The 27,337-nt window shown below is 48.5% G+C and overlaps 1 protein-coding gene across 1 annotated transcript in view; it reads right to left on the bottom strand.

The window, feature by feature from the left end:
• The window catches only part of ADIPOR1 (adiponectin receptor 1), a 125,761-nt gene that overhangs the window by 87,094 nt on the left and 11,330 nt on the right, over window positions 1-27,337 (bottom strand). Inside the window, exon 2 of the mRNA XM_063954824.1 lies at window positions 1,848-1,973. Within this exon, the coding sequence (XP_063810894.1) occupies window positions 1,848-1,973 (126 nt within the window). The remainder of the gene's footprint in view (window positions 1-1,847; window positions 1,974-27,337) is intronic.

The following is a 27,337-nucleotide window of genomic DNA, read 5'->3' on the forward strand; positions in this document are numbered from 1 at the left end:
CCTGTAGTATCAGCTAAATGTAACATCTCCTTTATTGCCAAAATCATATAACGTGTGGCCCTACTGGAAAATACGGTTGATTCGTCACCTTCACCACCGGAATCAGTGCCTGTGTCTGGGTCTGTGTCGACCGACTGAGGCAAGGGGCGTTTTACAGCCCCTGACGGTGTTTGAGGCGCCTGGACAGGCACTAATTGAGTGTCCGGCCGCCTCATGTCGGCAAACGACTGCTTAAGCGAGTTGACGCTATCCCGTAATTCCACAAATAAAGGCATCCATTCTGGTGTCGACCCCCTAGGAGGTGACATCCTCATATTTGGCAATTGCTCCGCCTCCACACCAATAACGTCCTCATACATGTCGACACACACGTACCGACACACAGCAGACACACAGGGAATGCTCTATACGAAGACAGGACCCACTAGCCCTTTGGGGAGACAGAGGGAGAGTCTGCCAGCACACACCAAAAAGCGCTATATATGACAGGGATAGCCTTATGATTAAGTGCTCCCTTATAGCTGCTTTTATATTAATATATTGCCATTTATTTTGCCCCCCCTCTCTGTTATACCCTGTTTCTGTAGTGCAGTGCAGGGGAGAGACCTGGGAGCCTTCCTGACCAGCGGAGCTGTGACAGAAAATGGCGCCGTGTGCTGAGGAGATAGGCCCCGCCCCTTTTTCGGCGGGCTCGTCTCCCGCTATTTAGTACATTTAGGCAGGGGTAAATATCTCCATATAGCCTCTGGGGCTATATGTGAGGTATTTTTAGCCTTTTTAAAGGTTTTCATTTGCCTCCCAGGGCGCCCCCCCCCCAGCGCCCTGCACCCTCAGTGACTGCCGTGTGAAGTGTGCTGAGAGGAAAATGGCGCACAGCTGCAGTGCTGTGCGCTACCTTAAGAAGACTGCAGGAGTCTTCAGCCGCCGATTCTGGACCTCTTCTTGCTTCAGCATCTGTGAGGGGGCCGGCGGCGTGGCTCCGGTGACCATCCAGGCTGTACCTGTGATCGTCCCTCTGGAGCTTCATGTCCAGTAGCCAAGAAGCCAATCCATCCTGCACGCAGGTGAGTTCACTTCTTCTCCCCTCTGTCCCTCGTTGCAGTGATCCTGTTGCCAGCAGGAATCACTGTAAAATAAAAAACCTAAGCTAAACTCTCTAAGCAGCTCTTTATGAGAGCCACCTAGAATTGCACCCTTCTCGGCCGGGCACAAAAATCTAACTGGAGTCTGGAGGAGGGTCATAGGGGGAGGAGCCAGTACACACCACCTGACCTGTAAAAGCTTTACTTTTGTGCCCTGTCTCCTGCGGAGCCGCTATTCCCCATGGTCCTTTCAGGAACCCCAGCATCCACTTAGGACGATAGAGAAAATCTTCTGAGGGCTGCTGGAGCAGCCCTGCCCGTTGTCTGCCTGCACCAACTACAAAACGGAGCTCCTGTGCACGAAGGCGGGGTTATAGAGGCGGCGCTATGCATTCTGGGAACAGTCAAAGCTTTTAGCCTGTTGGTGCCTCGGATCAAGATCCTACTCTACACCCCGATGTTATTCCCTGTGGAACACCAGTGTACCCCGCAGCAGAAACAGTTGGTTTTTAGAGGAGCATGGGAATAGAACATATTACAGCTCAAAGAGGTGGTGGGGACGACGACAATGCAGGATATACAGATTGGGGAGAAGAGTGTGTCACTTTCACATCCACATCACATACACCAAGGTAGGTCTTTCCATGACAAATCAAGTTCTGTAAAGAATATCACAACTGTTGTCACGATTAACATAACTACTTCACAAAGGGTGATGTGTGTATTTATGGAAGTAACAAAACTATAATGCAGGTAACAGCTCACCTTATATACAAATTCTTCCATTTTCTCCATGGCATGATGCGCCTGAAGCGGCAGCGTGAGTACCCTGACCTCCTCCTCCTCTTCTTCCTCTTCCTGGCACCCCTTTGCTGCTTGACTTTCATTACCCTACAGCAAAAGCAGAGATATAATTTCATCACAAGGTCTCTGGTAACACAGCTGACAACTATAGGGGGTATCCTATTAGACGCGATAATGCAATCCGTGGTCGCAGCTAATGTTATGGCACCTAGCTCCTAAATAATTAGCTCATTGCAGCCTGTGTGCTCTCGTTTATCGCACCTATCCTATTCCAAAATGGTCATAACGGAATCTGCATAACAATTGTAGCTGGCAAAACCAGAGACAAGTATAAGAGAAAATGGAGAAATCTGCCCGTACCCCCCAAAAAGCCAAACTAATATAGAAAAACAACATAGAAGTCTATTAGTGGCCATAACAACACTATTTGGTGCCATTAAATTGGGTCAAATGGCTGTTATACAGTATGCATTTTTTTTCCACAATTGTGAAAAAATTATAGAAAGCAATTTCTTTTCAGCAAAAATAGGATTTTAATTACCTACCAGTAAATCCTTTCCTCGTAGTCCGTAGATGATGCTGGTGTCCACATTAGTACCATGGGATATAGACGGGTCCACTAGGAGCCACTGGCACTTTAACAGTGTGAACTAACAATGGAAAAAAGCGCTATGCTAAAAATGTGTGTCAGCTGTCCCAATTAGAAATTAATTAATACTCCTTGCCTTATTAAGGACTGCTGCTCTCAAACTATTGGGTTGTTGATTCCCAATAAAAATAGTAAAACAATATTAGAAAAGATGAAAGCGCTGTCCAGAATAAAGACTTATTCATAAAAGTTTAATTATAACTTTAAAGCACTTAAATTAAAATGATAATGTAATACACCTAAATGTTCATGACATATTACAAAAGCCTATCTCCTTCAATTATTAGTACTTAGCACAGCTACTACAATAGTTAAACTGGCAATTATCATCTCCATGAGTGCATTAACCCTTTCACCACCGGGGATTATAATTAACAGTATAAATACTCATAATAAAACAATAATGTTATAAAACATGTAGGACATAAATTAAACTTTATAATTCGTCACTAACATAAATGATTAATCATTGGGCAATTACCTAGAAAAGCTGACACACATAGGACACCATCCATTCACAAAACCTAGATGATACGTATTTTTCTCATTTACTGTTTGGTATTAATTCATTTCCTTATGTATTTATCTAGTTGGAAACTATTAGTTTAATTAACATTATTTCCCTAATTTACACAGAACACTTTGAATTTAACTCAAAATTTGTAATCATATAAACATACAAACTAGTTAGTGTAACATAGATCATTAGACATACTAATTCCCTCCCCTCACAGGCATTTGGAATCAATGATCATCAAAAGTATTCTTATATTGTTTTACCTTTACTATATTGAACTCATAATAAATTAAGAATAAAAATAAAGATAAAAATAGTAACCAGACCATCATGTTGGAAATACAGACCAACCACACCAGAATAAAATATATGACCCCCTAAATATTATTCTGCTAATAACTTCCACGTATAATATTTGCACTAGACGGGGACGCCCGTCAGAAGATAATCAGCTAACTTGATTAGTTTCGGAAAAAAGAGACTTGTGATTGATAAGTCACTTATTATAATTCGGTTTGGCAAATATCAGACATTATGGACTTTCAATATCACAATGTCATTTCAGTGAGGGGTTAATAGCGAATTATAATCTTATATACATCTCCGGATAGGATTGGATTGTGAATTATCAATGGTTTTGGGAGGTAGTGTTAATGTGCACTGTGGAGTTAATTGTATCACCAATTTCTAGTGGTCTAATTAGACTAGAAATATTATTGCCAGTTTAACTATTGTAGTAGCTGTGCTCAGTACTAATAATTGAAGGAGATAGGCTTTTGTAATATGTCATGAACATTTAGGTGTATTACATTATCATTTTAATTTAAGTGTTTTAAAGTTATAATTAAACTTTTATGAATAAGTCTTTATTCTGGACAGCGCTTTCATCTTTTCTAATACTTTAACAGTATGGGCTGGCTCCTCCCTCTATGCCCCTCCTACCAGACTCAGTCTAGAAACTGCCCGAGGAGACTGACATACGTCGAGAGAAGGAAATACACAGATAGTGGTGAGATTCACACCAGCTCACACATAACAAAAAGGAAAGCCAAGCTAACCAACCTGGAACGCATCAGCAACGGCTGAACCAATAAACTGAACCAAGTAACAACACAGGATAACGAAGCACTGGGCGGGCGCCCAGCATCCTCTACAGGCTATGAGACAAGGATTTACCGGTAGTTAATTAAAATCCTATTTTCTCTTACGTCCTAGAGGATGCTGGGGTCCACATTAGTATCATGGGGATGTACCAAAACTCCCAGTACGGGAGGGAGAGCAGTGAGGTTCCTGCAGAACAGATTGGCCTCTGAGGACCTGAAGTTTGGTCAAAGTATCGAACTTGTAGAACTTAGCAAACGTGTTTGACCCTGACCAAGTAGCTGCTCTGCAAAGCCGAGACACCCCAGGCAGCCGCCAAGGAAGAACCCACTTTACGAGTAGAGTGGGCCTTAACAGACTTTGGACACGGCAAGCCTGCCGTAGAATAAGCATGCTGGATAGTGAACCTGATCCAGCGAGAAATTGTCTGCTTAGAGCAGGACACCCAATCTTGTTGGGATCATAAAGGACAAACAGAGCGTATGACTTCCTGTGACGAGAAGTTCTCTTCACATACATTTTCAAAGCCCTTACAACATCCAAGGACTTTGAGGTAATTGAGGAGTCAGTAGCCACTGGCACCACAATAGGATGATTGATATGAAAGGCTGACACAACCTTTGGAAGAAATTGCCGACGCGTTCTGAGTTCAGCTCTATCTTCATGATAAATCAAGTAGGGGCACTTGAATGACAATGCCCCCAATTCTGACACACGTCTAGCAGATGCCAATGCTAACAGTGTGACCGTCTACCAAGTAAGAAACTTTACGTCCACCTCCTGCAAAGGTTCGAACCAATCCGATTGCAGGAACTGCAGTGCCACAGTAAGATCCCAAGGTGCCGTAGGAGGCACAAAGGGTGGTTGGATGTGCAGAACCCGTTTCAAGAATGTCTGAACCTCAGGGAGGAAAGCCAATTGTTTCTGGAAGAAAATGGACAAGGCCGAAATCTGGACCTTTATGGAGCCCAAGCGTAGGCAGAAAGAGGAGAAACCGCCCCAGTTGAAACTCCACCGTTGGAAAAGTCTTGGCTTCACACCAAGACACATCATGTTTCCAAATCCAATGGTTGTGTTTGCAGGTAACTCCCTTCCTAGCCTGTATTAAAGTAGCAATTATCTTTTTCAGAATACCCTTCCGAGCTAAGATCTGGTGTTCAACCTCCACGCCGTCACACGTAGCCGCAGTAAGTCTTGATAAGCGAAAGGCCCCTGTTGAAGAAGGTCCTCGCGAAGAGGAAGAGGCCTCGGATCCTCCAGCAGTAATTCCAGAAGATCCGCGTACCAAGCCCTTCGTGGCCAGTCCAGAGCAATGAGGATCGCCTGAATTCTTGATCTTTTTATGAGCTTGAGAAACCTTGGGATGAGCAGAAGTGGAGGAAACACTTACACCGATTGGAACACCCACGGAGTTATGAGTCTCGCGACCTGGAACAGTACCTCCAAAGCTTCTTGTTGCGACAAGAGGCCAACATGTCTATCAGAGGAACACCCCATTGGCTTGTCACCTCTGCAAACACCTCCGGGTGTAGGCCCCATTCTCCTGGATGGAGATCGTGTCTGCTGAGGAAGTCTGCTTCCCAGTTGTCCACTCCTGGAATAAAGATCGCTGACAACGCCACCGCGTGCTTTTCTGCCCAGAGGAGGATTCTTGTTACCTCTGACATTGCCGCTCTGCTCTTTGTTCCGCCTTGTCGGTTTATGTAGGACACTGCCGTTACATTGTCCAACTGAACCTGAATGGCCTGATCTTGAAGATGTGCCGCTTGAAGAAGGCCGTTGTATATGGCCCTTAGTTACAGAACGTTTATCGGAAGGGTGGAATCCTAGACTTGACCACTTTCCTTGGAAATTTTCCTCTTGGCTGACTGCTCCCCAACCTCTGAGATTTGCATCCGTGGGTAGAAGTATCCAGTTCTGAATCCCAAACCTGCAGCCCTCGAGTAGGTGAGAAGTTTGCAGCCACCAGAGGAGTGAAATTCTGGCTTTCGGCGACAGGCGTATCCGCTGATGCATGTGAAGATGAGAACCCGACCATTTGTCTAGGAGATCCAGTTGGAAGGACCTTGCAATCTTCCATACTGTAGAGCCTCGTAGGAGGCTACCACCTTCTCCAGAAGGCGAATGCACTGATGAACCGATATCCGGGCTGGCTTCAGAACGTCCCGTGCCATTGATTGGATCACCAACGCTTTCTCCACCGGTAGAAACACCCTCTGCACCTCCGTGTCGAGTACCATCCCCAGGAAGGGCAGTCTCCTTGTCAGCTCAAAATGTGACTTTGGAAGGTTGAGGATCCACCCATGATCCTGTAGTAGTCGAGTTGAGAGAGCAATACTCTGCAACAACCTCTCCCTGGAAGATGCTTTTATCAGATCGTCCAGGTATGGAATAATGTTCACTCCCTGCTTGCGGAGGAGTAGCATCATCTCTGCCATGACCTTGGTGAACACCATCGGTGCCGTGGAGAGGCCAAATGGCAGTGGCCTGGAACTGATAGTAAGAGTCCAGCAGCGCAAATCTGTGGAAAACCTGGTGAGGCTGCCAGATCGGAACGTGAAGTTATGCATCCTTGATATCCAGGGATACCAGGAATTCCCCCTCCTCCAGACCTGAGATCACCGCTCTCAGAGACTCCATCTTGAATTTGAACTCCCTCAAGTAGGGGTCCAATGACTTTAGGTTTAATATTGGCCTTACCGAACCATCCGGTTTCGGTACCACAAACAGGTTTGAGTAATAACCCTTGTGTTGTAGGTGAGGTGGAACTGGAACAATTATATTTGTTTGAACCAATTTTTGAATGGCATCCTGTAGGATAGCACTTTCTGTCAGCGAAGTTGGTAACCCTGATTTGAAGAATCTGTGAGGTGGGAGTACTTGAAATTCCAGTCTGTACCCCTGGGCAACAATATCTGTTACCCAGGGGTCTTGGCATGACGAAGCCCAGATGTGACTGAAATCTTTTAGTCTCGCTCCCACCTGCCTGATCTCCAGGCTGGGAGGTCTACCGTCATGCAGAAGATTTTGAGGAAGCAGAACCTGGTTTCTGTTCCTGAGATCCTGTTGATGCAGGTGTTCTGGATTTTTCCCGACCTCCTCTAAAGAAGGTGGAGAGGGCTTTGGATTTTTTAACTTTAGCGGTCGGAAAGGACTGCAGTGTAGATGTAGGATAAGATATCCTAGCCAGTGGTGCTGCTGAGGGAAGAAAGGTTGACTTACCCGCAGTTGCCGCGGAAATCCACACATCCAATGCATCCCCAAACAGAGCCTGACTAGTGAAGGGTAGGTTCTCCACACTTTTTTTGGATTCTGCGTCCACAGTTCATTGGCATAACCAGAGTCCTCTGCGTGCCGAGACCGCCTTTGAAGTAGCACTCGCATTCAGCATGCCAATGTCCTTCATGGCCTCCACCATGAATCAGCAGAATCCTGTATGTGACGCAAAAACAATTTAATGTCACACCTATCCATAGTGTCTATGTCCTCAAGTAATGTGCCTGACCACTTTACTATGGCTTTCGAAATACACGCACAAGCAATGGTGGGCCTTAAAGCTACAGTAGCTGTGTATAGTGATTTGAGCGTAGTCTCAATCTTGCAGTCAGTCGGTTCTTTTAAAGTGGTTGAACCAGGAACAGGTAAAACCAACTTTTTTGACAACCTAGACACTGAAGCGTCTACTATAGGGGGGTTCCCACTTTTTCCTGTCCTCTTCAGGGAAAGGGAAAGCAATGAGAACCATTTTTGGGATCTGGAATTTTTTCTCTGTTTTCCCAGGTTTTTTCAAATAAGGAGTTTAACTCCTTGGAAGCCGGGAAGGTTAGAGAGGATTTCTTACTTTCTGTAAAATAAGATTCCTCTTCCTGCTCAGGTACCTTCTCAGTTATATGTAAACCGTCCCTAATGGCTTAAATCATTAGTTGCACCCCTTTAGCAAGTGATGCATCCCCCCGCTGCATATCCCCATCACCGTCCCCTGTATCTGAGTCGGTATCAGTGTAGATTTGCATAATCTGGGCAAGTGTACGTTTTTGTGGGTAGAAGAAGCAGTGGGGACTGAGTATGTCAAACCCTCCCCAGATTTTTTTCAAAAACTGCGTCTCTTTCTCATTATGTGACATCCTTGTTGAAATTTGGGATATCATTCCCCTTAAAGAATCCATCCATGTGGGCTCGGAATCAGAAGGCGGAGAAAGTATATTGCAGTCCTGAGTACATGGAATAGACTCCTCAGGTTAAGATAAAGACTCTGCAGCACAGGATACAGAGTCCTTGGACATGGTAATGTGAGATACACACTTACACACACAGGAAAATGTCAGACACAGTTTCCCCCAAAGTACCTTCAGAGAACCACAGAGTATAAGGAGCCAGCCATACAGCGCCACTGCAGGCAATTATTATGATAAAAGCCCAGCGCCGGTTATCTAACCTTAAGAGGTTAACTTAACACTACCAACTCACTCCCCCTCAGTCTATAACACCCTGGTACCGCTGAGGATAGCTGGAGTTACGTAGAGGGCAGCGCTCCCTGTCAGCGTTCTGATCCTCTGACCTGCAGGGAGAAAATGGCGCTGGTGAGTGCTGGATCCGCTCTGAGGAGAAGCCCCGCCTCCTGTAATGGCACGCGGATTCCCGCACTTGTTATATTATACTGGCCTGAGGTGTTGTGGGATTAGCCCCTGTTAGTTGATCTGACCAGTGTAGGGTAATAGCGCTGGCTCAGGACGCCCCTCAAGCGCACACACGAAGTGTTACTGAGCCTGCATTGGATCGCAGCCTGTCAGAGCTGCGCTCCTACCCTAGTGCCGCCATTCCCGCCGGCGACTCGTTTATCAGGCCGCCGGAGCTCAGTGTCCTGTCAGCGGAGATAGAGAACCATTATCTTCTAGAGTTGATTCCTACTCCCCCCCTAAGTCCCACGAAGCAGGGAGGCTGTTGCCAGAAGCCTCCCTGTAACCTAAAAACTCTTTAAAAATAAAAAAAACTAAGAAAACTCCTAGGAGCCCCCAAGCTGTGCCCGGCTCCACCGGGCACATTTTCTAAACTGAGTCTGGTAGGAGGGGCATAGAGGGAGGAGCCAGCCCACACAGTTAAACTCTTAAAGTGCCCATGGCTCCTAGTGGACCCATCTATACCCCATGGTACTAATGTGGACCCCAGCATCCTCTAGGACTTAAGAGAAATAAGTGCTCTCATTACATTTGGGGTACATAGAAAATAAGATTTTACTTACCGGTAAATCTATTTCTCGTAGTCCGTAGTGGATGCTGGGGACTCCGTAGGGACCATGGGGAATAGACGGGCTCCGCAGGAGACATGGGCACTTTAAGAAAGAATTTAGATTCTGGTGTGCTCTGGCTCCTCCCTCTATGTCCCTCCTTCAGACCTCAGTTAAAGAAACTGTGCCCGGAAGAGCTGACAGTACCAGGAAAGGATTTTGGTAATCCAGGGCAAGATTCATACCAGCCACACCAATCACACCGTATAACTTGTGATAAACTTACCCAGTCAACAGTATGAACAACAACAGAGCATCAGTTCAACCCTGATGCAATAACATAGCCCTTATTGCAGCAATAACTATATACAAGTATTGCAGAAGAAGTCCGCACTTGGGACGGGCGCCCAGCATCCACTACGGACTACGAGAAATAGATTTACCGGTAAGTAAAATCTTATTTTCTCTAACGTCCTAGTGGATGCTGGGGACTCCGTAAGGACCATGGGGATTATACCAAAGCTCCCAAACGGGCGGGAGAGTGCGGATGACTCTGCAGCACCGAATGAGCAAACACAAGGTCCTCCTCAGCCAGGGTATCAAACTTGTAGAACTTTGCAAAAGTGTTTGAACCTGACCAAGTAGCCGCTCGGCACAGCTGCAATGCCGAGACCCCTCGGGCAGCCGCCCAAGAAGAGCCCACCTTCCTAGTGGAATGGGCCTTAACTGATTTTGGCAGAGGCAATCCAGCCGCAGAATGAGCCTGCTGAATCGTGTTACAGATCCAGCGAGCAATAGTTTGCTTTGAAGCAGGCGCACCAAGCTTGTTGGAAGCATACAGGATAAACAAAAAGTCTGTTTTCCTGACTCTAGCCGTTCTGGCTACATAAACCTTCAAAGCCCTGACCACATCAAGCAACTCGGAATCCTCCAAGTCAGTAGTAGCCACAGGCACCACAATAGGTTGGTTTATATGAAAAGATGAAACCACTTTTGGCAGGAATTGTGGACGGGTCCGCAACTCTGCTCTATCCGCATGGAAAACCAGATAGGGGCTTTTATGTGACAAAGCCGCTAATTCTGACACACGCCTAGCCGAAGCCAAGGCTAGTAGCATGCCCACCTTCCACGTGAGATATTTCAATTCCACCATTTTGAGTGGTTCAAACCAGTGGGATTTCAGGAAACTCAAACACCATGTTAAGATCCCAAGGTGCCACTGGGGGCACAAAAAGGGGGCTGAATATGCAGCACTCCCTTCACAAACGTCTGATCTTCAGGTAGAGAAGCCAGCTCTTTTTGAAAGAAAATGGATAGGGCCGAAATCTGGACCTTAATGGAACCCAATTTAAGGCCCAAAGTCACTCCTGACTGTAGGAAGTGAAGGAAACGGCCCAGCTGGAATTCCTCCGTAGGGGCATTCCTGGCCTCACACCAAGCAACATATTTTCGCCATATACGGCGATAATGTTGAGCTGCCACGTCCTTCCTAGCCTTTATCAGCGTAGGAATGACCTCATCCGGAATGCCTTTTTCCGCTAGGATCCGGCGTTCAACCGCCATGCCGTCAAATGCAGCCGCGGTAAGTTTCTTGCGGATCTGGATACCAAGTCCTTCTTGGCCAATCCGGAACAATGAGTATTGTTTTCACTCCTCTTTTTCTTATGATTCTCAACACCTTGGGTATGAGAGGAAGAGGAGTAAATATAGACCGATTGGAACACCCACGGTGTCACCAGGGCGTCTACAGCTATCGCCTGAGGGTCTCTTGACCTGGCGCAATACCTCTGTAGTTTCTTGTTGAGACGGGATGCCATCATGTCCACCGGTGGCAGTTCCCACCGACTTGCAATCAGTGCGAAGACTTCTTGATGAAGTCCCCACTCCCCCGGGAAGAGGTCGTGCCTGCTGAGGAAGTCTGCTTCCCAGTTGTCTACCCCCGGGATGAACACTGCTGACAGTGCGCTTACGTGATTCTCCGCCCAGCGAAGAATTCTGGTGGCTTCCGCCATCGCCACCCTGCTCCTTGTGCCGCCCTGTCGGTTTACATGAGCCACAGCGGTGATGTTGTCTGACTGAATCAGAACCGGTTGACGCAAAGCAGGGTCTCTGCTTGACGTAGGGCGTTGTAAATGGCCCTTAGTTCCAGGATTTTGATGTGAAGGCAAGTCTCCTGACTTGACCACAGACCTTGGAAATTTCTTCCCTGTGTGACTGCTCCCCACCCTCGGAGGCTTGCATCCGTGGTCACCAGGACCCAGTACTGAATGCCGAATCTGCGGCCCTCGAGAAGGTGAGCACTCTGCACCCACCACAGGAGAGACACCCTGGCCCTGGGGGATAGGGTGATTAACCGATGCATCTGAAGAGGTGATCCGGAACATTTGTTCAGTAAGTCCCATTGATAGGTCCTCGCATGGAACCTGCCGAAGGGAATGGCCTCGTATGATGCCACCATCTTTCCCAGGACTCGAGTGCAGTGATGCACTGACACCTGTTTTGGTTTTAATAGGTCCCTGACCAGTGTCATGAGTTCCTGAACTTTCTCTATCGGGAGATAAACCCTTTTCTGGTCTGTGTCCAGAATCATGCCCAGGAAAGGCAGACGAGTCGTAGGAACCAACTGCGACTTTGGAATATTTAGAATCCAGCCGTGTTGCCGTAACACTTCCAGAGAACGTGCTACGCTGATCAGCAACTGCTCTCTTGACCTCGCTTTTATGAGGAGATTGTCCAAGTATGGGATAATTGTGACCCCTTGCTTCCGCAGGAGTACCAACATTTCCGCCATTACCTTAGTTAATATTCTCGGAGCCGTGGAGAGACCAAACGGCAACATCTGAAATTGGTAATGACAATCCTGTACCACAAATCTGAGGTACGCCTGATGAGGTGGATAAATGGGGACATGAAGGTATGCATCCTTTATGTCCAGAGACACCATAAATTCTCCCCCTTCCAGGCTTGCAATGACCACTCTCAGCGATTCCATCTTGAACCGGAACCTTTTCAGGTACATGTTCAGGGATTTTAAATTCAATAATAAGATTTTACTCATAGTCCGTAGTGGATGCTGGGAACTCCGTAAGGACCATGGGGAATAGCGGCTCCGCAGGAGACTGGGCACAACTAAAGAAAACTTTAGGACTACCTGGTGTGCACTGGCTCCTCCCTCTATGACCCTCCTTCAGACCTCAGTTAGGATCAGTGCCCGGAAGAGCTGACACAATAAGGAAAGGATTTGGAATCCCGGGTAAGACTCATACCAGCCACACCAATCACACCGTATAACTCGTGATATTATACCCAGTTAACAGTATGAAATATAACTGAGCCTCACTAACAGATGGCTCATAACAATAACCCTTTAGTTAGGCAATAACTATATACAAGTATTGCAGACAATCCGCACTTGGGACGGGCGCCAGGCATCCACTACGGACTACGAGAAATAGATTTACCGGTGAGTAAAATCTTATTTTCTCTGACGTCCTAGTGGATGCTGGGAACTCCGTAAGGACCATGGGGATTATACCTAAGCTCCCAAACGGGCGGGAGAGTGCGGATGACTCTGCAGCACCGAATTAGCAAACTCAAGGTCCTCCTCAGCCAGGGTATCAAACTTGTAGACTTTTGCAAAAATGTTTGAACCCGACCAAGTAACAGCTCGGCAAAGTTGTAAAGTCGAGACCCCTCGGGCAGCCGCCCAAGAAGAGCCCACTTTCCTCGTGGAATGGGCTTTTACAGATTTAGGGTGCGGCAGTCCAGCCGCAGAATGTGCAAGTTGAATCGTGCTACAGATCCAGCGAGCAATAGTCTGCTTAGAAGCAGGAGCACCCAGCTTGTTGGGTGCATACAGGATAAATAGCGAGTCAGTTTTCCTGACTCCAGCCGTCCTGGAAACATATATTTTCAGGGCCCTGACTACGTCCAGTAACTTGGAGTCCTCCAAGTCCCACGTAGCCGCAGGCACCACAATAGGTTGGTTCACATGAAAAGCTGATACCACCTTAGGAAGGAATTGGGAACGAGTCTTCAATTCCGCCCTATCCATATGAAAATCAGATAAGGGCTTTTGCATGACAAAACCGCCAATTCTGATACACGCCTGGCTGACGCCAAGGCCAACAGCATGACCACTTTCCACGTGAGGTATTTTAGCTCTACGGATTTAAGTGGCTCAACCCAATGCGACTTCAGGAAATCCAACACCACGTTGAGATCCCACGGTGCCACTAGAGGCACAAACGGGGGCTGAATATGCAGCACTCCCTTAACAAAAGTCTGAACTTCAGGCAGTGAAGCCAGTTCTTTTTGGAAGAAAATGTACAGAGCCGAAATCTGGACCTTAATGGAACCCAATTTTAGGCCCGTAGTCACTCCTGACTGTAGGAAGTGCAGAAATCGACCCAGTTGAAATTCCTCCGTTGGGGCCTTCCTGGCCTCACACCAAGCAACATATTTTTGCCATATGCGGTGATAATATTTTGCGATCACATCTTTCCTAGCCTTAATCAGCGTAGGAATGACTTCCTCCGGAATGCCTTTTTCCTTTAGGATCCGGTGTTCAACCGCCATGCCGTCAAACACAGCCGTGGTAAGTCTTGGAACAGGCAGGGCCCCTGCTGCAGCAGGTCCTGTCTGAGCGGCAGAGGCCATGGGTCCTCTGAGATCATTTCTTGAAGTTCTGGGTACCAAGCTCTTCTTGGCCAATCCGGAACCACGAGTATAGTTCTTACTCATCTCCTTCTTAGTATTCTCAGTACCTTGGGTATGAGAGGCAAAGGAATGAACACATACACCGACTGGTACACCCACGGTGTTACCAGAGCGTCCACAGCTGTCGCCTGAGGGTCCCTTGACCTGGCGCAATATCTTTTTAGCTTTTTGTTGAGGCGGGACGCCATCATGTCCACCTGTGGCCTTTCCCAATGGTGTACAATCATTTTGAAGACTTCTGGATGAAGTCCCCACTCTCCCGGGTGGAGGTCGTGCCTGCTGAGAAAGTCTGCTTCCCAGTTGTCCACTCCGGGAATGAACACTGCTGACAGTGCTAACACGATTTTCCGCCCATCGGAAAATCCTTGTGGCTTCTGCCATCACCATCCTGCTTCTTGTGCCGCCCTGCTGGTTTACATGGGCGACCGCCGTGATGTTGTCTGACTGGATCAGCACCGGCTGGTGTTGAAGCAGGGGTCTAGCCTGACTTAGGGCATTGTGAATGGCCCTTAGTCCCAGAATATTTATGTGTAGGGAAGTCTCCTGACTTGACCATAGTCCTTGGAAGTTTCTTCCCTGTGTGACTGCCCCCCAGCCTCGAAGGCTGGCATCCGTGGTCACCAGGACCCAGTCCTGTATGCCGAATCTGCGGCCCTCTAGAAGATGAGCACTCTGCAGCCACCACAACAGCGACACCCTGGCCCTTGGAGACAGGGTTATCAGCCGATGCATCTGAAGATGCGACCCGGACCACTTGTCCAACAGATCCCACTGGAAGATCCTTGCATGGAACCTGCCGAATGGAATTTCTTCGTAAGAAGCTACCATCTTTCCCAGGACTCGCGTGCATTGATGCACCAACACCTGTATTTGTATTAGGAGGTCTCTGACTAGAGATGACAACTCCTTGGCCTTCTCCTCCGGGAGAAACCCTTTTTCCTGTTCTGTGTCCAGAACCATACCCAGGAACAGTAGACGCGTCGTAGGAACCAACTGCGACTTTGGACTATTCAGAATCCAGCCGTGCTGTTGTAGCACTTCCCGAGATAGTGCTACTCCGACGAACAACTGCTCCCTGGACCTCGCCTTTATAAGGTGATCGTCCAAGTACGGGATAATTATAACTCCCTTTTTTCGAAGGAGTATCATCATTTCGGCCATTACCTTGGTAAATACCCTCGGTGCCGGGGACAGACCAACGGCAACGTCTGGAATTGGTAATGACAGTCCTGTACCACAATTTTGAGGTACTCCTGGTGAGGAGGGTAAATGGGGACATGCAGGTAAGCATCTTTGATGTCCAGTGATACCATGTAATCCCCTTCGTCCAGGCTTGCAATAACCGCCCTGAGCGATTCCATTTTGAACTTGAACCTTCGTATATAAGTGTTCAAGGATTTCAATTTTAGAATGGGTCTCACCGAACCGTCTGGTTTCGGTACCACAAACATTGTGGAATAGTAACCCCGGCCTTGTTAAAGGAGGGGTACCTTGATCATCACCTGCTGGAAGTACAGCTTGTGAATTGCCACCAGTACTACCTCTCCTCGAGGGCAGCAGGCAAGGCTGATATGAGGTAACGGTGAGGGGGAGTCGCCTCGAACTCCAGCTTGTATCCCTGTGATACTACTTGCAGAACCCAGGGATCCACCTGTGAGCAAGCCCACTGGTCGCTGAAGTTCCCGAGACGCGCCCCCACCGCACCTGGCTCCACCTGTGGAGCCCCAGCGTCATGCGGTGGACTCAGAGGAAGATTTTTGATCCTGGGAACTGGCTGTCTGGTGCAGCTTTTTCCCTCTTCCCTTGTCTCTGTGCAGAAAGGAAGCGCCTTTGACCCGCTTGCTTTTCTGAAGCCGAAAGGACTGTACCTTATAATACAGTGCTTTCTTAGGCTGTGAGCAAACTTGAGGTAAATTTTTCCTTCCCAGCTGTTGCTGTGGATACGAGGTCCCAGAGACCATCCCCAAACAATTCCTCATCCTTATAAGGCAGAATCTTCATGTGCCTTCTAAAGTCAGCATCGCCTGTCCACTGCCGGGTCCCTAATACCCTCCTGGCAGAATGGACATTGCATTAATTCTGGATGCCAGCCGGCAAATATCCCTCTGTGCATCCCTCATATATAAGACGACGTCTTTAATATGCTCTATGGTTAGCAAATAGTATCCCTGTCCTGACAGGGTAATAGACCACGCTGCAGCAGCACTATCCATGCTGAGGCAATTGCAGGTCTCAGTATAGTACCTGAGTGTGTATATACAGACTTCAGGATAGCCTCCTGCTTTTTATCAGCAGGCTCCTTCAAAGTGGCCGTATTCTAAGACGGCAGTGCCACCTTTTTTGACAAACGTGTGAGCGCCTTATCCACCCTAGGGGATATCTCCCAACGTGACCTATCCTCTGGCGGGAAAGGGTACGCCATCAGTAACTTTTTAGAAATTACCAGTTTCTTATCGGGGGAACCCACGCTTCTTCACACACTTCATTCACTCATCTGATGGGGGAACAAAACACTGTCTGCTTTTTCTCCCCAAACATAAAACCCCTTTTTTGTGGTACCTGGGTTAATGTCAGAAATGTGTAACACATTTTTCATTGCCGAGATCATGCAACGGATGTTCCTAGTGGATTGTGTATATGCCTCAACCTCGTCGACACTGGAGTCAGACTCCGTGTCGACATCTGTGTCTGCCATCTGAGGTAGCGGGCGTTTTTGAGCCCCTGATGGCCTCTGAGACGCCTGGGCAGGCGCGGGCTGAGAAGCCGGCTGTCCCACAGCTGTTACGTCATCCAGCCTTTTATGTAAGGAGTTGACACTGTCGGTTAATACCTTCCACCTATCCATCCACTCTGGTGTCGGCCCGACAGGGGGCGACATCACATTTATCGGCATCTGCTACGCCTCCACATAAGCCTCCTCATCAACCATGTCGACACAGCCGTACCGACACACCGCACACACACAGGGAATGCTCTGACTAAGGACAGGACCCCACAAAGTCCTTTGGGGAGACAGAGAGTATGCCAGCACACACCAGAGCGCTATATAATGCAGGGATTCACACTACCCACAGTGATTTTTCCCTTATAGCTGCTATAATACACAGATTTGCGCCTAAATTTAGTGCCCCCCTCTCTTTTTAACCCTTTGAGCCTGAAAACTACAGGAGAGAGCCTGGGGAGCTGTCTTCCAGCTGCACTGTGAAGAGAAAATGGCGCCAGTGTGCTGAGGGAGATAGCCCCGCCCCTTTTTCGGCTGACTTTCTCCCGCTTTTTTATGGATCCTGGCAGGGGTATTTTACACATATATAGCCTCTAGGACTATATATTGTGATTATTTTGCCAGACAAGGTGTTAATATTGCTGCTCAGGGCGGCCCCCCCCCCCCCCCCAGCACCCATCAGTGACCGGAGTGTGAGGTGTGCATGAGGAGCAATGGCGCACAGCTGCAGTGCTGTGGCTACCTTGTTGAAGACCGAAGTCTTCTGCCACCGATTTTCAGGACCATCTTCTTGCTTCTGGCTCTGTAAGGGGGACAGCGGCACGGCTCCGGACGATCGAGGTCGGGCCCTGTGTTCGATCCCTCTGGAGCTAATGGTGTCCAGTAGCCTAAGAAGCCCAAGCTAGCTGCAAGCAGGTAGGTTCGCTTCTTCTCCCCTTAGTCCCTCGTAGCAGTGAGTCTGTTGCCAGCAGAACTCACTGAAAATAAAAAACCTAAAATAAACTTTCTTTTTCTAGGAGCTCAGGAGAGCCCCTAGTGTGCATCCAGCTCAGCCGGGCACAAGATTCTAACTGAGGTCTGGAGGAGGGTCATAGAGGGAGGAGCCAGTGCACACCAGGTAGTCCTAAAGTTTTCTTTAGTTGTGCCCAGTCTCCTGCGGAGCCGCTATTCCCCATGGTCCTTACGGAGTTCCCAGCATCCACTAGGACGTCAGAGAAATGGGTCTTACCGAACCGTCCGGTTTCGGTACTACAAACATGGTCGAATAATAACCCTTTCCTTGTTGAAGGAGGAGAACCTTGACCACCACCTGTTGAAGATACAAATTGTGAATTGCAGTTAACACTATTTCCCTCTCTAAGGGGGAAGCTGGCAGGGCCGATTTGAGGTATCGGTGAGGGGGCATCTCCTCGAATTCCAGCTTGTATCCCTGAGACACAATATCTATTGCCCAGGGATCCAACTGGGAGTGAACACACTTGTGGCTAGCTCCGCCTGTGGAGCCCCAGCGTCATGCGGTGGATTTAGTGGAGGCCGGGGAGGACTTCTGTTCCTGGGAACTAGCTGTGTTGTGCAGCTTCTTTCCTCTGCCCCTGCCCCTGGCAAGAAAGGACGCACCTCGGACTTTGTTTTTCTGTGATCGAAAGGACTGCATTTGGTAATACGGTGCTTTCTTAGGCTGTGAGGAAACATATGGCCAAAAATTTGACTTTCCAGCCGTAGCTGTGGAGACCAGGTCCGAGAGACCCTCCCCAAACAATTCCTCACCCTTGTAAGGTAAAACCTCCATGTGCCTTTTTGAGTCGGCATCACCTGTCCATTGCCGAGTCCACAGGACCCTTCTGGCAGAAATCGACATAGCATTTATTCTAGAACCTAGTATGCTAATGTCTCTTTGAGCATCTCTCATATAAAGGACAGCGTCTTTTATATGCCCCAGGGTCATTAATATAGTATCCTTGTCTAAGGTATCAAGTTCCTCAGATAAGGTATCCGTCCATGCTGCCACAGCACTACACACCCAGGCCGCGATTGCCGGCCTCAGTAAGGTACCTGAATGTGTATAAATGGACTTCAGGGTACCCTCCTGTTTTCTATCCGCAGCATCTTTGAGGGTAGCCGTATCCTGTGACGGCAGGACTACCTTCTTGGATAAGCGTGTCAAAGCTTTGTCCACCCTAGGGGAGGATTCCCAGCGTAACCTGTCCATTGGCGGGAAAGGATACGCCATAAGAATCCTTTTGGAAATCTGCAGTTTTTTATCTGGAGATTCACAAGCCTTTTCACAATACTCATTGAGCTCGTGTGAGGGGGGAAAAGCTACCTACGGCTTCTTTTCCCCATACATATGAACCCTCCTGTCAGGGACTGGGGTTTCCTCTGTGATGTGCAACACATCCTTAATAGCTATAATCATATAACAGATGGATTTAGCCAATCTTGGCTGTAACTTTGCATCATCTTAATAGACACTGGAGTCAGAATCCATGTCGGTATCCGTGTCAATAATTTGGGATAGTGGGCGCTTCTGAGACCCTGTCGGCCTCTGCGACATAGGATCAGGCATGGGTTGGGACCCTGACTGTCCTGAGGCTTCAGCTTTTTCTAACCTTTTATGTAAGGAATTAACATTATCATTTAAAACCTTCCACATATCCATCCAATCAGGTGTCGGTGCCGTCGGCAGAGACACCACATTCATTTGCTCCCGCTCTGCTTCCACATAGCCTTCCTCATCAGACATGTCGACACAAGCGTACCGACACACCACACACACAGGGAATGCCCTTTTTGAATACAGTTCCCCCACAAGGGCCTTTGGTGAGACAGAGAGAGAGTATGCCAGCACACACCCCAGCGCTATATAACCCAGGAATAATACAGTAACTTAATGTTAACCCAGTAGCTGCTGTATATTGTGTTTTTAGCGCCTAATTATGTGCCCCCCCTCTCCTTTTACCCTTTTCTACCGTGAACTGCAGGGGAGAGCCTGGGGAGCCTTCTTCTCAGCTGAGCTGTGGAGAAAAAAATGGCGCTGGCGAGTGCTGAGGGAGAAGCCCCGCCCCCTCGACGGCGGGCTTCTGTCCCGCTAAAATACATATCTTTTTGGCGGGGGCTCATACATATATACAGTGCCCAACTGTATAATAAGAATTTACTTACCGATAATTCTATTTCTCGTAGTCCGTAGTGGATGCTGGGGACTCCGTCAGGACCATGGGGGAATAGCGGCTCCGCAGGAGACAGGGCACAAAAATAAAGCTTTAGGATCAGGTGGTGTGTACTGGCTCCTCCCCCTATGACCCTCCTCCAAGCCTCAGTTAGGATACTGTGCCCGGACGAGCGTACACAATAAGGAAGGATATTGAACCCCGGGTAAGACTCATACCAGCCACACCAATCACACCGTATAACTTGTGATCTGAACCCAGTTAACAGTATGACAAACGTAGGAGCCTCTGAACAGACGGCTCACAACAAATAACAACCCGATTTTTTTTGTAACAATAACTATGTACAAGTATTGCAGACAATCCGCACTTGGGATGGGCGCCCAGCATCCACTACGGACTACGAGAAATAGAATTATCGGTAAGTAAATTCTTATTTTCTCTAACGTCCTAAGTGGATGCTGGGGACTCCGTCAGGACCATGGGGATTATACCAAAGCTCCCAAACGGGCGGGAGAGTGCGGATGACTCTGCAGCACCGAATGAGAGAACTCAAGGTCCTCCTCAGCCAGGGTATCAAATTTGTAGAATTTTGCAAACGTATTTGCCCCTGACCAAGTAGCAGCTCGGCAGAGTTGTAATGCCGAGACTCCCCGGGCAGCCGCCCAGGATGAGCCCACTTTCCTTGTGGAATGGGCCTTGACAGATTTAGGTTGTGGCAAGCCTGCCACAGAATGTGCAAGTTGAATTGTGCTACAAATCCAACGAGCAATCGTCTGCTTAGAAGCAGGAGCACCCATCTTGTTGGGTGCATGCAATATAAGCAGTGAGTCAGACTTTCTGACTCCCGCCGTTCTTGAAATATATATTTTCAATGCCCGGACCACATCCAACAACTTGGAATCCTCCAACTCGTTAGTAGCCGCAGGCACCACAATAGGCTGGTTCAGGTGAAACGCTGACACCACCTTAGGCAGAAAATGAGGACGCGTCCGCAGTTCTGCCCTGTCCGTATGGAAAATCAGATATGGGCTCTTATATGATAAAGCCGCCAATTCTGATACTCTCCTGGCTGAAGCCAGGGCCAGTAGTATGGTTACTTTCCATGTGAGATACTTCAGCTCCACCGATTTGAGCGGCTCAAACCAATGGGATTTGAGAAAATCCAAGACTACATTAAGATCCCACGGTGCCACTGGGGGCACAACCGGGGGCTGTATATGTAGTACTCCTTTTACAAAAGTCTGGACTTCAGGAACTGAAGCCAATTCTTTCTGGAAGAAAATTGACAGGGCCGAAATTTGAACCTTAATGGACCCCAATTTGAGGCCCATAGACAATCCTGTTTGCAGGAAATGTAGGAATCGACCCAGTTGAAATTCCTCCGTGGGGGCCTTCCTGGCCTCACACCACGCAACATATTTTCTCCAAATGCGGTGATAATGTTGTGCAGTCACCTCCTTCCTGGCTTTTACCAGTGTAGGAATGACCTCTTCCGGAATGCCTTTTTCCTTTAGAATTCGGCGTTCAACCGCCATGCCGTCAAACGCAGCCGCGGTAAGTCTTGGAATAGACACGGTCCCTGCTGAAGCAGGTCCCGTCTTAGAGGTAGAGGCCACGGATCCTCCGTGAGCATCTCTTGAAGTTCCGGGTACCAAGTTCTTCTTGGCCAATCCGGAGCCACTAGTATCGTTCTTACTCCCTTCTGCCGTATAATTCTCAGTACTTTTGGTATGAGAGGCAGAGGAGGGAACACATACACTGACTGGAACACCCACGGTGTTACCAGAGCGTCCACAGCTATTGCCTGAGGATCTCTTGACCTGGCGCAATACCTGTCCAGTTTTTTGTTGAGGCGGGACGCCATCATATCCACCATTGGTTTTTCCCAACGGTTCACAATCATGTGGAAGACTTCTGGATGAAGTCCCCACTCTCCCGGGTGTAGATCGTGTCTGCTGAGGAAGTCTGCTTCCCAGTTGTCCACTCCCGGAATGAACACTGCTGACAGTGCTATCACATGATCTTCCGCCCAGCGAAGAATCCTTGCAGCTTCTGCCATTGCTGTCCTGCTTCTTGTGCCGCCCTGTCTGTTTACGTGGGCGACTGCCGTGATGTTGTCCGACTGGATCAACACCGGCTGACCCTGAAGCAGGGGTTTTGCCAGACTTAGAGCATTGTAAATCGCTCTTAGCTCCAGTATATTTATGTGAAGAGACATCTCCAGGCTTGACCATACTCCCTGGAAGTTTCTTCCTTGTGTGACCGCTCCCCAGCCTCTCAGACTGGCATCCGTGGTCACCAGGACCCAGTCCTGTATGCCGAATCTGCGGCCCTCTAACAGATGAGCACTCTGCAACCACCACAGAAGAGACACCCTTGTCCGTGGCGATAAGGTTATCCGCTGATGCATCTGCAGATGCGATCCGGACCATTTGTCCAGCAGATCCCACTGAAAAGTTCGTGCGTGGAATCTGCCGAATGGAATCGCTTCGTAAGAAGCCACCATCTTTCCCAGGACTCTTGTGCATTGATGTACAGACACTGTCCCTGGTTTTAGGAGGTTCCTGACAAGTTCGGATAACTCCCTGGCTTTCTCCTCCGGAAGAAACACCTTTTTCTGAACCGTGTCCAGAATCATTCCCAGGAACAGCAGACGTGTTGTCGGGGTCAACTGAGATTTTGGAAAATTCAGAATCCACCCGTGTTGTTGCAGCACTACTTGGGTTAGTGCTACTCCGTCCTCCAGCTGTTCTCTGGACCTTGCCCTTATCAGGAGATCGTCCAAGTAAGGGATAATTAATACGCCTCTTCTTCGCAGAAGAATCATCATTTCGGCCATTACCTTGGTAAAGACCCGAGGTGCCGTGGACAATCCAAACGGCAGCGTCTGAAACTGATAATGACAGTTTTGCACCACGAACCTGAGGTACCCTTGATGTGAAGGGCAAATTGGGACATGCAGGTAAGCATCCTTTATGTCCAGGGACACCATAAAGTCCCCTTCTTCCAGATTCGCTATCACTGCTCTGAGTGACTCCATCTTGAACTTGAATTTTTGTATGTACAGGTTCAAAGATTTCAGATTTAGAATAGGTCTTACCGAGCCGTCCGGCTTCGGTACCACAAATAGCGTGGAGTAATACCCCTTTCCCTGTTGTAGGAGGGGTACCTTGACTATCACCTGCTGAGCAAACAGCTTGTGAATGGCTTCCAATACCGTCTCCCTGTCTGAGGGAGACGTTGGCAAAGCAGACTTTAGGAACCGGCGAGGGGGAGACTTCTCGAATTCCAACCTGTAACCCTGAGATACTACCTGCAGAATCCAGGGGTCCACCTGTGAGCAAGCCCACTGTGCGCTGAAATTCTTGAGTCGACCCCCCACCGTTCCTGAGTCCGCTTGTAAGGCCCCAGCGTCATGCTGAGGGCTTTGCAGAACCCTGGGAGGGCTTCTGTTCCTGGGCAGGGGCTGCTTGCTGCCCTCTCTTACCCCTTCCTCTGCCCCTAGGCAGATATGACTGTCCTTTTGTCCGCTTGTTCTTATAGGACCGAAAGGACTGCGGCTGAAAAGACGGTGTCTTTTTCTGTTGGGAGGGGGTCTGAGGTAAAAAGGTGGATTTTCCGGCAGTTGCCGTGGCCACCAGATCCGATAGACCGACGCCAAATAATTCCTCCCCTTTATACGGCAATACTTCCATATGTCGTTTGGAATCCGCATCACCTGACCACTGTCGCGTCCATAAACTCCTTCTGGCAGATATGGACATCGCATTTACTCTCGATGCCAGAGTGCAAATATCTCTCTGCGCATCTCGCATATAAAGGAAAGCATCCTTTAATTGCTCTATAGTCAATAAAATACTGTCCCTATCCAGGGTATCAATATTTTCAGTCAGGGAATCCAACCAGACGACCCCAGCACTGCACATCCAGGCTGAGGCGATGGCCGGTCGCAGTATAACACCAGTATGTGTGTATATACTTTTTAGGGTAGTTTCCAGTCTCCTATCTGCTGGATCCTTGAGGGCGGCCGTATCCGGAGACGGTAACGCCACTTGTTTTTATAAGCGTGTGAGCGCCTTATCCACCCTAGGGGGTGTTTCCCAGCGCGCCCTAACCTCTGGCGGGAAAGGGTATAATGCTAATAAATTTTTTGAAATTAGCATTTTTCTATCTGGGTTAAACCACGCTTCATCACATACATCATTTAATTCCTCTGATTCAGGAAAAACTACAGGTAGTTTTTTCACCCCCCACATAATACCCCTTTTTGTGGTACTTGCAGCATCAGAGATATGCAAAGCCTCCTTCATTGCCGTGATCATATAACGTGTGGCCCTACTTGAAAATACGTTTGTTTCATCACCGTCGACACTAGATTCAGTGTCTGTGTCTGGGTCTGTGTCGACCGACTGAGGTAAAGGGCGCTTTACAGCCCCTGACGGTGTCTGAGACGCCTGGGCAGGTACTAACTGGTTTGCCGGCCGTCTCATGTCGTCAACTGATTTTTGTAATGTGCTGACATTATCACGTAATTCCATAAACAAAGCCATCCATTAAGGTGTCGACTCCCTGGGGGGTGACATCACCATTATCGGCAATTGCTCTGCTTCCACGCCAACATCGTCCTCATACATGTCGACACACACGTACCGACACACAGCAGACACACAGGGAATGCTCTTATCGAAGACAGGACCCCACTAGCCCTTTGGGGAGACAGAGGGAGAGTTTGCCAGCACACACCCAAGCGCCATAATATATATGGGAACAACCTTATATAAGTGTTGTTCCTTATAGCAGCTTAAATATATCCAGTATATCGCCAAAAAATGCCCCCCCTCTCTGTTTTACCCTGTTTCTGTAGTGCAGTGCAGGGGAGAGTCCTGGGAGCCTTCCTCACAGCGGAGCTGAGCAGGAAAATGGCGCTGTGTGCTGAGGAGAATAAGCCCCGCCCCCTATTTCGGCGGGCTTTCCTCCCGTGGATTTAGATAACTGGCATGGGTTAAATACATACATATAGCCTTAATGGCTATATGTGATGTATTCTTTTGCCTTAAGGTAATAAAATATTGCTGCCCAGGGCGCCCCCAGCAGCGCCCTGCACCCTCCGTGACCGCTTGGTGTGAAGTGTGTGACAACAATGGCGCACAGCTGCAGTGCTGTGCGCTACCTTCATGAAGACTGAAAAGCCTTCTGCCGCCTGTTTCCGGACCTTCAATCTTCAGCATCTGTAAGGGGGGTCGGCGGCGCGGCTCCGGGACGAACCCCAGGGTGAGACCTGTGTTCCGACTCCCTCTGGAGCTAATGGTGTCCAGTAGCCTAAGAATCCAATCCATCCTGCACGCAGGTGAGTTGAAATTCTCTCCCCTAAGTCCCTCGATGCAGTGAGCCTGTTGCCAGCAGGACTCACTGAAAATAAAAAACCTAAAAAACTTTTTCTAAGCAGCTCTTTAAGAGAGCCACCTAGATTGCACCCTGCTCGGACGGGCACAAAAACCTAACTGAGGCTTGGAGGAGGGTCATAGGGGGAGGAGCCAGTACACACCACCTGATCCTAAAGCTTTATTTTTGTGCCCTGTCTCCTGCGGAGCCGCTATTCCCCCATGGTCCTGACGGAGTCCCCAGCATCCACTTAGGACGTTAGAGAAAATAAGAATTTACTTACCGATAATTCTATTTCTCGGAGTCCGTAGTGGATGCTGGGGTTCCTGAAAGGACCATGGGGAATAGCGGCTCCGCAGGAGACAGGGCACAAAAAGTAAAGCTTTACGATCAGGTGGTGTGTACTGGCTCCTCCCCCTATGACCCTCCTCCAAGCCTCAGTTAGGTACTGTGCCCGGACGAGCGTACACAATAAGGAAGGATTTTGAATCCCGGGTAAGACTCATACCAGCCACACCAATCACACTGTACAACCTGTGATCTGAACCCAGTTAACAGTATGATAACAGCGGAGCCTCTGAAAAGATGGCTCACAACAATAATAACCCGATTTTTGTAACTATGTACAAGTATTGCAGACAATCCGCACTTGGGATGGGCGCCCAGCATCCACTACGGACTCCGAGAAATAGAATTATCGGTAAGTAAATTCTTATTTTCTCTATCGTCCTAGTGGATGCTGGGGTTCCTGAAAGGACCATGGGGATAATACCAAAGCTCCCAAACGGGCGGGAGAGTGCGGATGACTCTGCAGCACCGAATGAGAGAACTCCAGATCCTCCTTAGCCAGGGTATCAAATTTGTAGGATTTTACAAACGTGTTTGCCCCTGACTAAATAACCGCTCGGCAAAGTTGTAAAGCCGAGACCCCTCGGGCAGCCGCCCAAGATGAGCCCACCTTCCTTGTGGAATGGGCATTTACATATTTTGGCTGTGGCAGGCCTGCCACAGAATGTGCAAGCTGAATTGTATTACACATCCAACTAGCAATAGTCTGCTTAGAAGCAAGAGCACCCAGTTTGTTGGGTGCATACAGGATAACAGCAAGTCAGTTTTCCTGACTCCAGCCGTCCTGGAACATATTTTCAGGGCCCTGACAACATCTAGCAACTTGGAGTCCTCCAAGTCCCTAGTAGGTGCAAGGCACCACAATAAGCTGGGTCAGGTGAAACACTGACACCACCTTAGGGAGAGAACTGGGGACGAGTCCGCAGCTCTGCCCTGTCCGAATGGACAAACAGATATGGGCTTTTTTGAGAAAAAACCACCAATTTGACACTCGCCTGGTCCAGGCCAGGGCCAAGAACATGGTCACTTTTCATGTGAGATGCTTCAAATCCACAGATTTGACTGGTTTTAAACCAATGTGATTTGAGGAATCCCAGAACTACGTTGAGATCCCACAGTGCCACTGGAGGCACAAAAGGGGGTTGTATATGCAATACTCCCTTGACAAACTTCTGGACTTCAGGAACTGAAGCCAATTCTTTCTGGAAGAAAATCGACAGGGCCGAAATTTGAACCTTAATGGACCCCAATTTGCGGCCCATAGACACTCCTGTTTGCAGGAAATGCAGGAAACGACCGAGTTGAAATTTCTTTGTGGGGCCATCCTGGCCTCACACCACGCAACATATTTTCGCCACATGTGGTGATAATGTTGTGCGGCACCTCCTTTCTGGCTTTGACCAGGGTAGGAATGACCTCTTCCGGAATGCCTTTTTCCCTTAGGATCCGGCGTTCCACCGCCATGCCGACAAACGCAGCTGCGGTAAGTCTTGGAACAGACATGGTACTTGCTGAAGCAAATCCCTTCTTAGCAGCAGAGGCCATAAGACCTCTGTAAGCATCTCTTGAAGTTCCGGGTACCAAGTCCTTCTTGGCCAATCCGGAGCCATGAGTAT

This window comes from Pseudophryne corroboree, chromosome 2, assembly GCF_028390025.1.
Source record: "Pseudophryne corroboree isolate aPseCor3 chromosome 2, aPseCor3.hap2, whole genome shotgun sequence".
Taxonomy (NCBI): domain Eukaryota; kingdom Metazoa; phylum Chordata; class Amphibia; order Anura; family Myobatrachidae; genus Pseudophryne; species Pseudophryne corroboree.